The sequence below is a fragment of the Panonychus citri genome, unplaced genomic scaffold (genome assembly GCF_014898815.1).
Source record: "Panonychus citri isolate SS breed McGregor unplaced genomic scaffold, ASM1489881v1 Contig00068, whole genome shotgun sequence".
NCBI classification, from domain to species: Eukaryota; Metazoa; Arthropoda; class Arachnida; order Trombidiformes; family Tetranychidae; genus Panonychus; species Panonychus citri.
The window spans coordinates 221,790-238,088 of NW_026515473.1; the positions used below are offsets into that span (position 1 = coordinate 221,790).

General features: G+C 31.4%; 2 protein-coding genes across 3 annotated transcripts; both read left to right on the top strand.

Annotated features, from left to right (window-relative positions):
- Positions 1–1,022: 1,022 nt before the first annotated feature.
- On the top strand, positions 1,023–5,417 carry LOC128386371 (Bardet-Biedl syndrome 2 protein homolog). Its single transcript, XM_053345399.1, has 8 exons — positions 1,023–1,472; positions 1,581–1,808; positions 1,979–2,167; positions 2,290–2,961; positions 3,364–3,708; positions 3,803–4,188; positions 4,332–4,480; positions 4,879–5,417. The coding sequence occupies exons 1-8, from the start codon at positions 1,356–1,358 to the stop codon at positions 4,977–4,979; spliced, it is 2,187 nt and encodes a 728-aa protein (XP_053201374.1). The 5' UTR covers positions 1,023–1,355; the 3' UTR covers positions 4,980–5,417.
- Positions 5,418–5,618: 201 nt separating this feature from the next.
- Positions 5,619–15,743, top strand: LOC128386317 (uncharacterized). Of its 2 annotated transcripts, XM_053345335.1 has the most exons (10): positions 5,619–5,844; positions 5,976–6,164; positions 6,265–6,444; positions 6,825–7,016; positions 7,966–8,139; positions 8,794–9,354; positions 11,900–12,073; positions 13,381–14,970; positions 15,037–15,348; positions 15,436–15,743. In XM_053345335.1, the coding sequence occupies exons 1-10, from the start codon at positions 5,748–5,750 to the stop codon at positions 15,621–15,623; spliced, it is 3,657 nt and encodes a 1,218-aa protein (XP_053201310.1). In that variant the 5' UTR covers positions 5,619–5,747; the 3' UTR covers positions 15,624–15,743. The 2 variants fall into 2 exon arrangements, with proteins under 2 accessions (XP_053201310.1, XP_053201311.1); XM_053345336.1 differs by lacking the exons at positions 6,825–7,016; positions 7,966–8,139.
- The last annotated feature ends 556 nt before the right edge of the window (positions 15,744–16,299 follow it).

Consider the following 16,299-nt stretch of genomic DNA (forward strand, 5'->3'; position numbering starts at 1 on the left):
ATCGAGTTAATTGTAGTTCAATAATCAGAAAGTGAACTTGATAAATTGTTGTACTTTTTCATTTAATAGTAATACGGGAAAGTTAATTAATCTGAATCACCTTTTAATTGTTATTCTTGTATCTTGGTGTGGTTTCCACAATTAACCTTAACATTTTACCTTCTTCTTGACAATGAACTTGGCAATTTAGTGGATTTGATGGATTAATTGTCTTAATCATAATCTTCCATTAATTAACTTCTCTCTTTCTGGTAGAAATCATTGTGAACTATAAATACACTTTAAGAATCAGTTAATTGTCTCATTTAAAAACAATTTCTCTTACCTAACAATTGAAACACGATTTGTTTTAAATTTGTTTATTGTGTGTAAATGATTTAATTTGATTCTCTCATCATCTTAATTATCACCTTTGATTTATCCTCTCTCTCTCTCTTAATTTTATTAACTGTTTTGCTTCATCAATTGTGAACTACCATCAATCTCACCGCAACAATTAAGATGATTAAATTAAACGTTTCCTCTTTAATCGTGATTCAAGTTGTCTTATTGTTTCTCAATTTAATTAGTTCATCACATGAAGAAAATTTGATCCGAGTTTGTACAATTAAGGAACTACAATCAGCTCGATCACGTATCTGTTCATTATACAAGAGATCATATAATCCGAACAGCTTAATGAACTGGATTAGAGAACGAAGTAAGAAACAAAAAACTAAATTAACTTATTATTAACCATCTAAATGATCAAATTTACTTACCAATTAATCCAAAGTTACTAGTTAATTGTTGACAATTTACCATAATCCAAACATCATTAACTTTTATTTTTCCTCCATTTTCATTAGGAGCCATTTCCAGTATCGCTTCATCATGTTGTTCACCGGGTTGTCCAGAATCATTATTAACGGTTGGATGTTGATGGAAGTGATTAAATCTAAATCAGTTAATCCATATCACCAAAAAAAAATAGAAAAATCAATCACAATTAAGAAGAAGAGAGAAATCAAATCAACAACAAAAAGATACAATTTCTTGTTAACCAAAATGTAACCGAAAGATACAAATTAACTTTACTTAAATCATTTGTTTCCAATTAAATGAGTTGATAATTTTTGATTAATTTACCAACAAAGTACAAAATGTAACAATTAAAAAGATGTAAATCCAAGATAATAAAACAATTAATTCAATTGCGAGAAATCAATGATTGTCTCCATGTTTATATTTCTATTAGCTGAAAGTATTAACCTTAGCAACGGTTAATTTTGATAAACAAACCAAAGGAAAATAGTGAATTTAATCAATTTAGCTAATAAAATTTATGAATAAATTGTTGACAATTAACTTGTAGAATGTTGAAAACTGTGTTTACAATTAATTTAGATGAGAAAATTCAACCAGGACAAGTAGCAATCGGTAAATTTGATGGTATTAATCCTTGTGTTGTCGCTGTAACAACAAGTGATAAGGTAAATTGAATTAACAGAAAACGAAACAAATTAAATTAAATCTCTGTAAATCATCAAGTTAATCACAGTCAATTTTGATTATTTCTTGTGTTTAACTGTTTTCCATAGGTTCTTTTACACAATCCACTCCGTCGTTCTCAACAATCAAGTGAAAGAAATTGGAATCAACCATCAGCAGGAATCGATGTTTCCTTTCTCAATGTTAATCAAACGATAAGATCGATCGCCGTTGGTTGTCTTAAGGTCAATTCTGAGGCCGATGTTTTAATTCTCGGAACACCAACTAGTATATTAACTTACGATGTCATCAATAATGTTGACATTTTCTATCGCGAGGTAAACAAAATAATCGTTATCGTTAAATGATCAAGTTGATTTCTTGTTTGTGTTGAACAAGATTAAGTATCTCTCTGATTATCGACTCTGATTTGTTGCAAATTCTTACCATGATAAATTAATCAATTGACTTTCCATTCATTATTTTTATCACAAATTATCACTTGAAGATACCTGACGGTGCTAATGCCTTGGTGGTTGGACACATAGGGTCAATCGAAAGCCCTCTGGCAATTGCTGGAGGTAATTGTGCAATCCAAGGGTTTGATTATGAAGGAAATGACTGTTATTGGACAGTCACTGGAGATAATATTACCACCCTGGCTCTTTGGGATATCGATGGTGATAATCACAATGAGGTAGTTTAAATTTACCAATGTGAAAATCAATTCATCAATTTTTCAAATCTTTTCTTGTTTTCTTGTTTACTTGTGATCATTTTGATTCTCGCCATTAATGGAGAGTTTAATTTTTTTTACAGCTAATTGTTGGATCGGAAGATTATGATATCAGAATTTTCAAAGAGGAATCAATTTTCCTTGAGATGTCGGAAACGGATTCGGTTAAATGTGTTTGCCCTTTAATGGGTGGATGCTTTGCTTATGCTTTGGTCAATGGGACGGTTGGTGTTTACTCAAAAAAGGAAAGACTTTGGAGAATCAAATCAAAAAATCAAGCAATTTGCATCTATGGATTTGATATCAACAATGATGGTCGACCAGAGTTAATCACTGGCTGGTCAAGTGGTAAAATAGATGCTCGTAATATGGAAACGGGTGAGGTCATTTTCAAGGATAATCTAAGCTCATCAATTGCCGCAATTTTATCCGCTGATTATAACCTTGATGGTCTAATTGAATTGATTGTTGTGAGTATATCCGGTGAGATTAAGGGTTACCAGGCTAATTTAGGTACCGAGAGACCTCAACCCTTACTTGATTTAACTTATGAACAAGAAACAATTAGAGATTTAATGAAACGCAAGCAAAATTTGCTTCTCGAACTGAGAAATTACGAGTCAAATGTTCAATTTAGTACAACAGCCGACACAACGATTCATGGTAAAGCCTCAACGGAAGATGATCAATATGGTGCAATTCCAGCCGATACACAATTGAAATCAGCATTAATCCTCAACATTGAAGATAGTAAGGTAATTAAATCAAATCAATCGATAAATAGATCAAATTTTCATTCATTAATCATCAGAACTAATCAATTCTAGTCTACTGATTTACATCTTACAAGGTAAATTTAGTAACTATTAATATAATCTTTTGGGAAACAATTAACAGCTCAAATCAAGTCATATTTAATTCATAGACAAATTGACAATCAACCAACAACCTGATTTAGTTGAACAATTTGATAACAATATAAACAAACAATTAACTGTGATTTAGATTCTTGTTTTCAACCAGAAAAACGACACGGATGTTTACATAGAAAACGGAAATGGACTGTTTATCTAAATGATAATTAATAGAAACAAATTGAATTCTCTAAATTGACTAAAGTTTTTCCTTTCTCGATTCTTTTTTCCGCTCATCAAAAGCCTTCAGTTGATTTGACACTTCAAACAACCAACGAAACAATTATTCGAATGGTGGTCATTTTCGCCGAGGGAATTTTCAAAGGAGAAAGTCATGTTGTCCATCCTTTAGAATCAGAGGTTTCGGGTACACTTAATATCCCGTTAAGGCCACCAAAAGATATTCCAATTGATTTACACATTAAATCAATCGTCGGCTATAAGGGAAGTTACCATTTCCATGTATTCGAGTTGAGTCGGCATCTTCCCCGTTTCTCAATGTACGCGCTCAGAAAAAATGTTAATCTTCCAGAATCAAGTAAACCTCGAGGTTGGGTTAACTTCACAATAATGGATAAAGTTGGTAAAGTAAGTAGAAAGTAATTAGTTTAATTAATAATCGTAATATTTGATTACCTTGAGATGAAAAAGTTTCTCTTTTTTTCTTATACCTTTAATGAAGATTTGCCTTTGGTTGAATCGTAATTTCCTTTTGGTTGAAGAGTTCGAATACCTTGAAAGTCTTGATATAACATTTACCTCACTTCGTGATAATAAATTGTTGATCTTTGAGATGGACGGAAAAACGGGAAGTTTCACCATACGAACAAACTCACTGGAAGTTGCCGGTGAAATTGTACAATCGTTGGCAGTTGATTATCTTAATTTAGCTGATTTAAAATCGACTGTTGATTTCCCTGAAGATATTGATAATCTTAAAAAGTTGATTAACAAAGTTGAAGAGATGCAATCGGTTCGAGCTTCGATTGATGCTGATATTGCAGAGAATTCGGTTGCAGTTCGTTCATTAGTAGTTCGATCTGAAGATGCTCGACTTCTTGGAGAATGGTGAGTTGATATTAGAAGGGAAGAAGAGAAGAGAAAATAAAAGAAAAAGATAATTTTAACAATCAATCAATCACAATTAATGAATTTTCTTCCCCTAATTGGGTGTTTTTTTCTTATGTCAATTGTACTTTTCATGGTCACAGGAAAATGGTCAAGCAGCTTTACATGGACCTTAATGTACTCAATCGTGAATTGATTCATGAATATCAAATACGAAGTCGAAATCATAAAGATTTAGTTGATAGTTTGAAACAAATTAATATAATTATCCAAAAGGCAGCAAATTTAAGGGGTAAGTTAATGTTTGATACAATTAAATGAAACTCGGTGCTGAGATAAATCATCACCTAATCAAACTAAATTACTCAAGATTAAGATTTCGCGGATTAAGATTATACTCTTGATCCAATCAGCTTTGAATGGGATGAATGTTACTAGCAACTAAATTCAGGCCTAAATTGTTATTTCAATTTAATTGGATCAGAAAATTGTCTTTTTTGTTAATTGCGTAAATTTAATGATTATGATGGTGAGTTTTGTACAGAGTTAATCAAGCTTCTCGTTTTTACAATGAAACGATAATCAATGTTAATTTAGGTAAATAAATTTATCTCTCATTCTGATTTCTTTTAATTATTTGTAATCAAATTTTCAAGGTTAATAAATTGTTTCCTTTTTCTCATTTTTTAGTTGGCCCATCAAAGACCAAGATTGTTCAATTATGTCGATTGGCAATTAAGGATAACAATTTAAATTCATTGGCAAGAATCATTTGTCGAGGGGAGGCCTGATTAATGAATAGAGAAACTGAGTGAGAGAGAGAAAGATAATCAAATCAAACTAATCAATTATTAATTACCACACATAATATCATCTAATTTATGATATGTTAACAGAAACAGTGATGATAATCAAATAATTTACCATAAATGAGTGAAAAATGATCATTAAATTAGTGATTTAAATGGTATGTTAACAGAAAAATTGACCAACAATCAATGAGCATCAACAATTAAACATTGACAACAATCAGGATATTTCATTTTTCCTGAGTAAATGAAAAAACAATCAATGAAATTAAACGAGCACAAACTGTTAACCATTTAATTGTTACAGAAAATAAAAATTGATTGGTTAATGATATTCACCAACAATCAAATGTTTATCAATTATCATCATTTGTGTATTGCTATTGAAACAAAAGCTAAAAGGTAAGTTTTGTTGTTATGATTGTAATTATCGATTTGTGATGAATTTTAATTGTTTGAAACTGAATTCGAGGGAATCATATTACATTATCAATGTTATTCTGTTCAGTGATAATAAACTCATGCGCTTTCAAATAAACATCCATAAGATGATAAACTTGACTCCCAGAATTACAATAGGAAACCGAGTATAAAAGGATAACTATTAACAAACTGTGTTGACATCGAGTCGAGTTACAGTTCGAGTTAGAACTTATGACTTGGAAAATTTGAACTCGAAAAGAGGAGAAAAAGAAAAAAAAAATTCGAACCCGGAAAAGATTTAAATTAATCTTTCTAATCTTTACTATCATGATATCATCATCATTAAAAATTTACATTCTTTTAGCAATTTCTGTTAATTGTGAATTAATTAGTCGCCCTATTAGACATACAATTAAGAAACAAGGTAAACTCAACCTTTCCATTTGTTTGAATAGTTAATTATTTCAAGTTTTTCATATTGACTCTCAAATTAAGCCGATTATTTTATCTTACCCTTTATATATATTAATTGTTTCCAATATGTTTCTTAATTAGTGATTGACTCTGTGAATCAAATTGATTCAATAATTGATTCTGGTGATGATATTTGCCCTCGAGCTCGTGAAGAAGCCGCTGCTCGTGGTAGAGTTTGCTTAAAAAAGTGTACATCCGATGCCGATTGCATAAGCACACGGAAGCGATGTCTATGTGATGGACTTTGTGGATGGAGTTGTGTACGTCCAGGTAAGTTAATTAAACACTAATTAAGTCCCAAAAATTTGCTGATCAACTGTTGATTTAAACTTTTACTTTTACTTTTTCCCTTGAAATAATTTCTTATTAGATTTAAATTGTGATGAAGTGCCACTCATTGAAAACGGTCAATTCAAAGTATCTGGTAATCATTTTGATGCTCGAGTGGCATATACCTGTTCAGAGGGCTACTTCATGTCCGGTCCGAGGGAAAGGGTATGTCAGGGTGATGGTTCATGGAGCGATACACCACCAGTGTGTCGGAAAGAGGGTAAGTTGACCATTACATCAAGAAAATCATCATCATAATCTGTGGATGAATTAAGTTAAATTGTATATCAGTCGATATGAAATTAACTTATGCATGATAATCAAGTTAATTTACTTTAAAAGGTAAACAGTAAACAATTTGTTACATGACAACAATCAGCATGTTGATGCATAAGTTAAATTGCATTTGATTTACATTAGCGAATGAATTTAATTCAATTTATTATTATATTTTTATGTAATCGGAAAATTTTTTTTTCGTTTGTTGATGTAACAATGACTCGACCATGAATCTCTCCTGAATCCCAAACAAAATCCTAAATTGTTATATATAAAAAAACACTTTTTTGACCAACGAAATGACCAAATGAAAATCGACAGCCAAATGCCGATCACCTTTAGCTATTCCTCACGCTCGTCACAACGCAGCTTTAGACCAAACCGAATTCCCGATTGACGATATGGTTCAATATTCTTGTTTCCCTGGCTACGATTCTGAGGGGTTTACCAATGCCAAGTGTCTCTATTATAACGGTACCGCTCAGTGGTTGGGACCTGATCTAAAGTGTATTCGTAAGTAGTATTTACTCACAGTTATTTTTCATTAATCTTTGGTCTAATTGTAACGATTAAGAATCAATAAGAACTCATCATAGGATTGATCTTTAAGATTATATCATGAAACAGGAAGGAAAAAGATGAAGAATTTTCAATTATTTTCAAATGTTCGGAAATTGAATATTTCTAGTTCATTTATCTCTCATCATCATGTCCATATAAAGAATCACAAGAATTTAATGATGAGAAAAGAATATAAAAAAATTCTCTTCGAGCAATTCAACCTTCTTCGCTCTTTTTTGTTCATCTTCTTTCTCCATCTTGTTTACCACCCACTTCCACCTTGTTCCTCATCTTCTTGTTCTGTTTCTTCATCAATATTGGAACATTGGACAAAAGAAGGAAAATCTTCAACTCCTCATGATTATCATGGTGATATTGAAAGATTTTATTCTTTTCATCTCTCCCTCTCTTCGTCATCATGACCATCAAATCTGATTTTAATAAAAATAATCAAAAAACATGAAAAGAATAGGTGAAGAAGAAGAAGAAGAAAAAAAAGAATAGAAAAAAAGATGAGAAAAATGTGACAGAACTGAAGAACAAGATGAAAATTCTGAGGTAGATAGAGAATGAACTGGGAATGATAATGATGAAGATAAAGGATAGAGAGAAATGAAGATGATAATGACAAAAGATGAGGATAAAATGATGACAATGCGAGAGATTATCATTGTTATTGTGTTGATTTTTCTGGTCAACAAAAAAAAAGTTGGAATGTGAATAAGCTTCATGATAATTTCATGATAACTTTAGGAGGGGAAAGTTCATCAGTAAGATAACAAATGAAAATGAATTCATTGAAATAACAAGAATAATTCTGTAGGAAGAAGATAAAAATATTCCAAAGGGGAAAAAATTCTTTCATTTTTGTTCTCTTTTTATTCCTTTCATTGTTGTCCAGCTAAAAGTTGTGGTCATCCAGGGGATATCGAAAATGGTTCTAAAGAGGGTTACATGAACACCTTCACCTCAAAAGTTACTTATTCCTGTGATCAGGGTTACCTGATCAAGGGTCGATCTTCCCGTTATTGTCAATCAAATGGACAGTGGTCAGGAATCGCACCAACATGTATACGTAAGTATCAAAATGCTCACAATGTTCATTATTATTCAGTATTATTACTCATCCTGATAATCACAATGATGAAAAAACTATAATCTTATTGATTTTGATTTAATGGTCAGTTTTATCATCTTATTGGTCAATTTGGTTCATGGGAATCTTGAATAAAACTATTTTGTTTTTGCTTTATTGATATTTGTGTATCATCTTGATATTATTATCATTATGTTTAATGGTCAGTGATTGATGATTTATTATTATCATTACAATTTAGTCTTAACTCTGATACATAAAGTTAATTATATGTGCTGAACGATTGGTCAACAATGATAATAATACATTATGATAATATCATCATCATCATCATCTTACTTAATGGTAATTTTAATCAATTATTGATAATAATTAATGCATGTTGAATGTACCAAGAAAATGGATTCCCAACAAAATGATGATAATCTTGTTGCTTGTGATGGTCAAAGGATGGGTCAAAGTTGATTTGTCCCTTTGTTTTTCTTGTTGTGTCAGTGAATGTAATTATTGACCATTCTCATTGTACTGGTCAAGCATATAATTGTTTTCTTTTTTGTGTGTGTATGTGAGAGGAAAAAAACGAATTTCGAAACAAAAGGAAAACGAAAACTTTTTTCTTTCTCTTTCAATCAGCTGTTCGATGTGAGAAACCTGTTGATCCTGAAAATGGAAGAGCAAATTATACATCAACTAATTATAAGTCAACGGTCACTTATGATTGTCGCTACGGGTACTCATTAGTTGGACTTGTGAGTCGAACCTGTGGTTCAGATAAACAATGGGAAGGAGAGACACCCAAATGTATTGAGATTGAATGTCAACTTCCTGGTTTTGACAGCGGCGGTGGAGGTGGAGGCGGAGGGTTGCCTAATGGTTACATTGAAGGTAGACGAACCTCAGTTGGCTCAAAGATTTGGTTTAAATGTTACGAAGACATGGTCTTCATTGGTCCATCTGAATCAGCAAAATGCCAAGAAGATGGCACCTGGTCACACCCTTTACCTGGTTGTTATGCTCCTTGTTTGGTTCCTGATATAATAAATGGTCGTATCAATAACATCGCCCCAGGGTCAAGGGTTCCTCATGGTACCATAATCAATGCAACATGTAAACCACAATATGAACTTTCATCAACCGCATCACCTTTCCTGTGTAATAATGGCTCTTGGACTCATATACCCAAATGTATTCCAGGTAAGAAAAAGATTCAACAGAAATTCAGTCAACACTAATCATGGAAATCATGATGAAATGATTTGTTTTCACTCGTGTTAATTTAACTCTCTGTCTCTCTCACTTTCTGTATGTTTTCTGGTTTTTTTACTCATTGTCTCTATTCACATGGTAATTAGCTAATTAATTGTTAGTTGACTTAATCATGGTAATCATCAGAGTCTTAAATGATTAAAATACCATTAGAATGGAATAAGATTTTTTCTCTCTCTCTCTTTCTGCTTGTTTATTAATCGTCGAACCAACAATTTGTTGATTGTAATAATATTTAATATAAGAAAAGGAAAATGATTAAAGGACAATTGAACCGAGAAAATAATAAATGATAACAAGTGAAGGAAGAAGAGGAAGAAAATAAAATGATCTTCCTCTCGTCATCTTCCACCCACTTTCTCCCTTTGTATCGAATGCAATTATGAAACAATCATGCATCTATCAATGAACGAATCAGATAAATTTGCTCAGAATCTTGATTATTACTAATATCATCATCATCATCTCTCTCTCTCTCACTTTTTACATGATGGAAAATGATGATAAATAAAAGATGTTGATCCATGCGAAAAACTTTATCATCATCTGAAACTAATTCATTGATGCATCAGCAGCACAAATATTAAGGTTTCATCTTCATTATCATCTCGGTGAAAAAATGAATGATGAAAAAAAAATCTTCATCATCACCATAATATTATCATATTTATATGATGATTCAGTCAGAATTTTTTTTTTCAATTTCATGAGTTAACATGGTAACTATTTATTACAATATTTACAATCAACAAAAAGTATACAAAATTAACATGATTAGTGTTTGATCAACACATTTCATTTAATTTCAATAATTTTATTCATCAAAACAATTAAGAAACTCAATTTGATCCTATTAACCATAATAAGAGTTTGATGATCAATTAAATGAATGATAATTGACATTTAATTACCAATCCCTCTCTCAATCTCATTAACTTTTGCTAATTATTATTGTTAATATTTATATCTTTTAATGGACATTAAATTACAATGGTCAGTTTAATTTCCCATAAGGACACTTGACCAAAAAATATCTGGACCATAAACATTATCAATATTATGATGACCATTGCTAAATATATAATGATGATGATGATGATCAAATCGCTTTGATAATATTATATTAATAACAATTAGAGTGATAATTTATTACTTAAATAACATGACAAGTCCAGTTTAACTGGATTTGAATTAATATCAAATCAAATACTATCCTACTGGTCAAGAAAACTGGACTTAACAAATGAGTGACACTCTGAATGGAGACAATGTTGATGACAAGTGATGATAAACAATCATGATTACAATTAACTTTTTTTCCATTGTAATAAAACAACAATCAACTTATAATATTAACAATTCATAGACACTCATTCAGAAAGATTATCAAAAAAACAGAGACTGACCTGAGAAGGTCAATAGGTCAAATTGAAGTTGATAATCTTGACCAAATCAAAGGTAATGATTGTCATCACTTTCCAATGATTTATTGGGATTGAAAAGTAGAGTCAATTTTAATTTTTCTCTGGATAAATTTGTTGATCACTTTTAATCTGTTGAGACTTTTTTCCCCTATTTTCTGGTGACAGTTTGTTTGGTTTGTGACAATTTCAATTCTCAGGGAAAATCTTATCATCATCATCATCATCATCATCTCATCATCAACTTTTAACTCTTACAGTTAGCAAACATGTAATGTGTATATAAAGAGTAACATGATAAATTCAGAAAGTGTCGTGAAAATGTAATAGGAAATGAAATAGGAATAGGAATCAAGGGAATTCGTAATATAACAATTTGAGATTATTGTTATTACTATTATATAATAGTATTTATAATATATATCATGAAAATGAACATGAACTTTTACTGAATAGCAAAATTTGACAAAAAATTCAAGAGAAAAGAATATAAAACTTTTCTTCTTTATTTCTCTGTCAACTTATATCATTATTATTACATAGACTTTAATATTATCAGTATTGTCCATTTGTAATTTAGTGTCAAGTTGAAATTTCACATCTCAACAGTTTCAAGTGAATCTTTTACAGGGTGAATTGAGTGGATGAAGGATGAAGATGCTAAATGTTAAAGTTAATTTAGTTTTTTCCATCATCATGAAAAGTTGATCAACTGATCAAAGGATCAGATTTATAACCCTTTCGTGTTAATTAAATTCTTAGTCACCTATTAAAATGTAACTAAATTAAGATTATCATGATTACCAGATTTTGATACTCCTTTGATTACAAGTTAACTCAACCATTGAATTGTCTCATCCTACCAACAATTTAACTCTAATTACTTTACATTGACAATAACTTGAAGATGAGTTTTTTGTTGTTGTTGTTGTTGTTGTTGTTAGGATCAAATCACAATTAACTAATCAATCAAGCTTTTACACTCTATAATTAGTATTATACACATGTAGTTAAGTCACATTTTCTTATTGTTTCTCTTAATTGTTCATCAGCTCGATGTAAAAGATTACCTGATCGACCTAAAAATGGTATTGTCATTGCCCCCAAAACTGACCATGGGTCAAAAGCTTTATATAAATGTTCCGATGGTTACAATCTGATTGGCTTTAATACAACTCAATGTAATTTTGGTAAATGGACAAAAGCAACACCAGTTTGTCATGAAGGTAATTGATTAATCATCATAATCTTTTCCCCTTCTACAAGTAAACTAATTAATTAGACTAATTAATTAACAAAAGTAAATATTACAAAATTTAAATTAACTTTTTCTTTCATTAAAAGTTAATTGTTATCATTATAATATGAGAATTATATCAAGTCAAGTGCGATTTTATTGATTGAATGTAAAGTTTACAATCAATTTCACATATTCGTATATGTTTACTGGTCACTACTGGTCAATGATTAATGTTGTTACTTTAAATGAAAATGTAAATACAATTAATCAATTTAACTTTGGGTGAAAATTTCAATTCCCTTCAACTGGATTATCACTCCATTTATTTTCATATTATATACATAAATACAACTCTTTATAATCCTCTACACTTTGACCTTTTCCTTTTCTTTTTTTTTTCTTTGACCTTTCGTTAGTTTATTGTCCATTCCCTGGATCCATTGATCGCGGTCGAATCCTATTGGTAGGTCACATGGGAATGTATGATTATCGTCCATATGTCCGAAAGATTATGAATAATAAGCAAATTGTTTATGAATGTGATAAAGGATTCTTGGTCTCAGGTCCCCCTGGGGCTACTTGTGTTGATGGTCAATGGTCACCATCAGAATTACCTAAATGTTTTAAAGCAAATTATCCTAATATCCAATTGGAAAATCCTAAGAGAAGAAAACGAGAGAGAATTTAATTGTTATCATATGATAATCGATGTTAAAAGAAAATAACAATCAATCCATTAATGAGAATTGGATCTAAATCATCATCATTATCTTTATCATCATATTAATCTTCATCTTCATCTTAATCTTTGAGAGATAATCTTTTCTAATAACATAAAATAGTTACTTCAGGTTAGTAGATGAAAACTTTTTCTCCTCCTTGTATTGTGAGTTAATTGTTTCTCAACAATTAAAGATAATTTATTTTCTATTACCTTTTTCTTTTTGATTATCTTTCTCATAATAGATTAACTTTTAATCTTTTAATCAAAATTGGAAAAGGATTAGGACAATTACAAGTGAAGGTGGAGAGGTGAGTGGGTCCATGTTAAAGGGAATTGGAACTGAATTTTCATGAACAAAATGAATCAACAGATGAACTAAACAATTCTAGACCTTAATTGCTAATTCTCATTCTAATTGTTTCCAAATTGCACTTGCTGATAAAACAATTAACTGTTGATCTAATCAACTAAGTTGTTTCTCACTTTAAATGTCAATTTGTCTTTTCAATTTTTCTTAGTTTTGTTGATTGTAATCAATTGTTTTTCTTTTCATATGTTGATATTATCAGCTGATTGTAAGCCAATTGAAAGTACACCTTGGATGGAGGTGACCACTGTCCAAGGCTTCCATGGTTCCCATTCAGCCAATGAAACTAATCCTCATGGTACATTGATTCAGGTTTCATGTAGTTCAAAGTATTCACTGAATATTGGCAAAAATCGGACAGTCAAGTGTATAAAAGGCCAATGGAAACCTCGAACTCCTGTTTGTCTATTAACACCATGTTCAATTCCAACCCTTGACAATGGTCAATATTTTATGGTCAATTTAAATTCATCATCATCTCTACCACCGGGATCAAAAGTTTCATCGGGTGAAAATATAACAATCATCTGTAATTCAGGTTATCAGATTATTACAACACCTTCATCACCTTTATCCTCATCACTTTCAACAGCATCTTCATCTATACCTTCATCTATTAATATATCTTGTTCATCGGGTAACTGGCAAGTAGTTAACGGTACTTGGCCTGAATGTTATCCATCATCATGTCGCTTACCTGAAATTTTTCATGGTCAATATTTGTCTGGCTATCGGGCAGGAAAAACAGTTTCATCTGGATCTTTTGTCCAATATCAGTGTTTATCACCTGATTATTCAAGGTCAACCCATCGTCCAATCCGTTGTATTGAAGGTCAATTTCGTCCTGAAGCTCCCGCTTGTATTAAATTATCAACAAGTTCTCCCTCCTTATCATCTGAAAGTTTCAGTAAAACTAGACCAGAAATGGACAGTTTTGCAAGAAGAGGTGAAGAAAAAGTTGCTGACACAATTGATGAAGATGAAGATGCAAGAGTTGTGGCAATAATTGAGGAAGATGCTAAGGAAGAGAAATACTTAGATGGACTCAGTGATAGTCTAAGGTCATTTAAATGGTGTCCACCTCCTCAAAATTATAATTCATTGCTCAAATTTCCCGATAATCAATTGATAACCATTGTGCCACCAACAACATCCCCATCACCTACAACAACAACACCATCATCTTCACAATCATCAAAAAGTTTCACAAGTGATACTATTGACTTTTCATTATCATCAATTGATAGTTTCACTGAATCATTTATCAACAGTGCCAATGAAACAATTAACTCTTTGTTCAATATTTCTCAATCATCAAATGAAACACTGAATGAAACTCAGGGTATCAATTACTATGAACAAGGTTACTTACCACCGGGTTCAGAGGTTATATTTAAATGTATCCCACTTGCAGGTCCTGGAGTTAATAAGCAGCGTACCTTTAGGAAAACCTCATGGAAACTTATCTGTGATTCAAATTCAGGCTCATGGTTGGGTGTAAGTTTACCCTGTATGGATGAAAATGATGATAACCTGAATCTGGATTCATTGATGAATGCAAGTTGTACCTTTGAATATGGTATAACCATTGGTGACCATGTACTTGCTTTCATTGAAGATACTCAGCCAATTCATGAGGCCGATTATCCCTCGGGCACTGTAATCAAGTTGAGATGCCTTGATATTGGTAAATACAGTTTACAGGGTAGTTCAACAAGGAAATGTGTCTATGGTGATTGGGATGGAGTTAAGCCCGTTTGCTATGGACTTTCACAGCAACATGATTATGCACGTAAGTTTTTCAATTCAACATAATTAAGGTTAATTGATCGACTAATTTTTTGTCCCTTTTATTTAGTTGAAAAACCTCCGACAATTTTATTCCGTCATCTGTCCGGTCCAATTGCTCAAAGTAATGATGGTCACCTAATTGTTCATCCTGGAACAATATTACATCTTGAGTGTCTTTGGATTCGTAAATTTGGTACACCCGTTTGGGAGGTTGACCATGGTCATCGAGCTTACCCTCAAGGATGGACAACTGACCCCGCTCGTGATTCGACCCTTGAATATCGTCTGTCCATCTATCATGCCGATGAAACAGACTCAGGTACTTATACCTGTGTTACTCCAGTTAAACACCGACATTCAGTTACAATCATAGTTAAAGGTAACGAAACAAAACATTCGAATAACCATTTTGACCTATTGATCGATTTTTTTCTATTAATGAATCTTTTTCTCAATATTTTCGTAGCAATTTTTTGTCCTGAACTTCAATTACCTGATGGAATTCAAATTAACACTAATGAAATCAAAATGAATACCAAAGTTATCTTTAATTGTGCCAACAATCATCTAATGAAATTAAATGGAAGGGATCAAACTATTTGTTTACCTTCTGGACGTTGGTCAAATCCAGTTCCAATTTGTGTCCATAATTAACTCTAAATTGAATCAATAATAATCATAATGTAAATTATCTAACCATTTGTTCAATGTCATTGATGTAATTGTCACGAAATTTTGACCTTCATTTTTTCTGGAAATAAAAATTAATTCTTCCGTTTATTCAATTGTTTAACTTTTTGTTTCCTCGAAAAACAAAATTGACGAAAAAAAGTTCGAGACTATTTAATTTTCCCTCACCAGATGGAGTTAAATAGAGTCTCAATTGTTACAACAATTGAGATTAAATTAGTTAATCATTTGTTTCCTTTTCTATTCAAAGACCAACCAGTAATTGTCCAATTATGTCTATTAACAATTAAGAATAACAATTTAAATTCATTGGCAAGAATCATTTGTCATAACATAAAGAACCTCCAATGGCTAATTAGTTGAATTTGAGAGTCTAAATGATTAGTTTTGTTCACCTGATCAGTTGAGTCTAATTGATGAGACCAACAATTAAATTTACTCGCCGATTGGGCCAAAATTGATTCCATTAATTGTAATATACAATTAAAGGGCAATTTTGGTAATGATTGATAAATGAGAGTAATGAAAAAATGATCAAATTGTCGAGTGACTTTTTTTGCTGCATTAATTGTATGTGAACACGATTCGTTACTATGATTAAGTATGGAAAGAAAAAAATTAACTGATTAGATTGGTGAGT

Coding starts and splice junctions, on each gene's coding strand:
- LOC128386371 (XM_053345399.1), top strand. CDS start 1,356: ATGTTGAAAACTGTGTTTACAATTAATTTAGATGAGAAAATTCAACCA. Junction 2,168..2,289: donor ATGGTGATAATCACAATGAG/GTAGTTTAAATT, acceptor TTTTTTTTACAG/CTAATTGTTGGATCGGAAGA. Junction 2,962..3,363: donor TCAACATTGAAGATAGTAAG/GTAATTAAATCA, acceptor GCTCATCAAAAG/CCTTCAGTTGATTTGACACT.
- LOC128386317 (XM_053345335.1), top strand. CDS start 5,748: ATGATATCATCATCATTAAAAATTTACATTCTTTTAGCAATTTCTGTT. Junction 5,845..5,975: donor ACATACAATTAAGAAACAAG/GTAAACTCAACC, acceptor TTTCTTAATTAG/TGATTGACTCTGTGAATCAA. Junction 8,140..8,793: donor AATCGCACCAACATGTATAC/GTAAGTATCAAA, acceptor TCTTTCAATCAG/CTGTTCGATGTGAGAAACCT.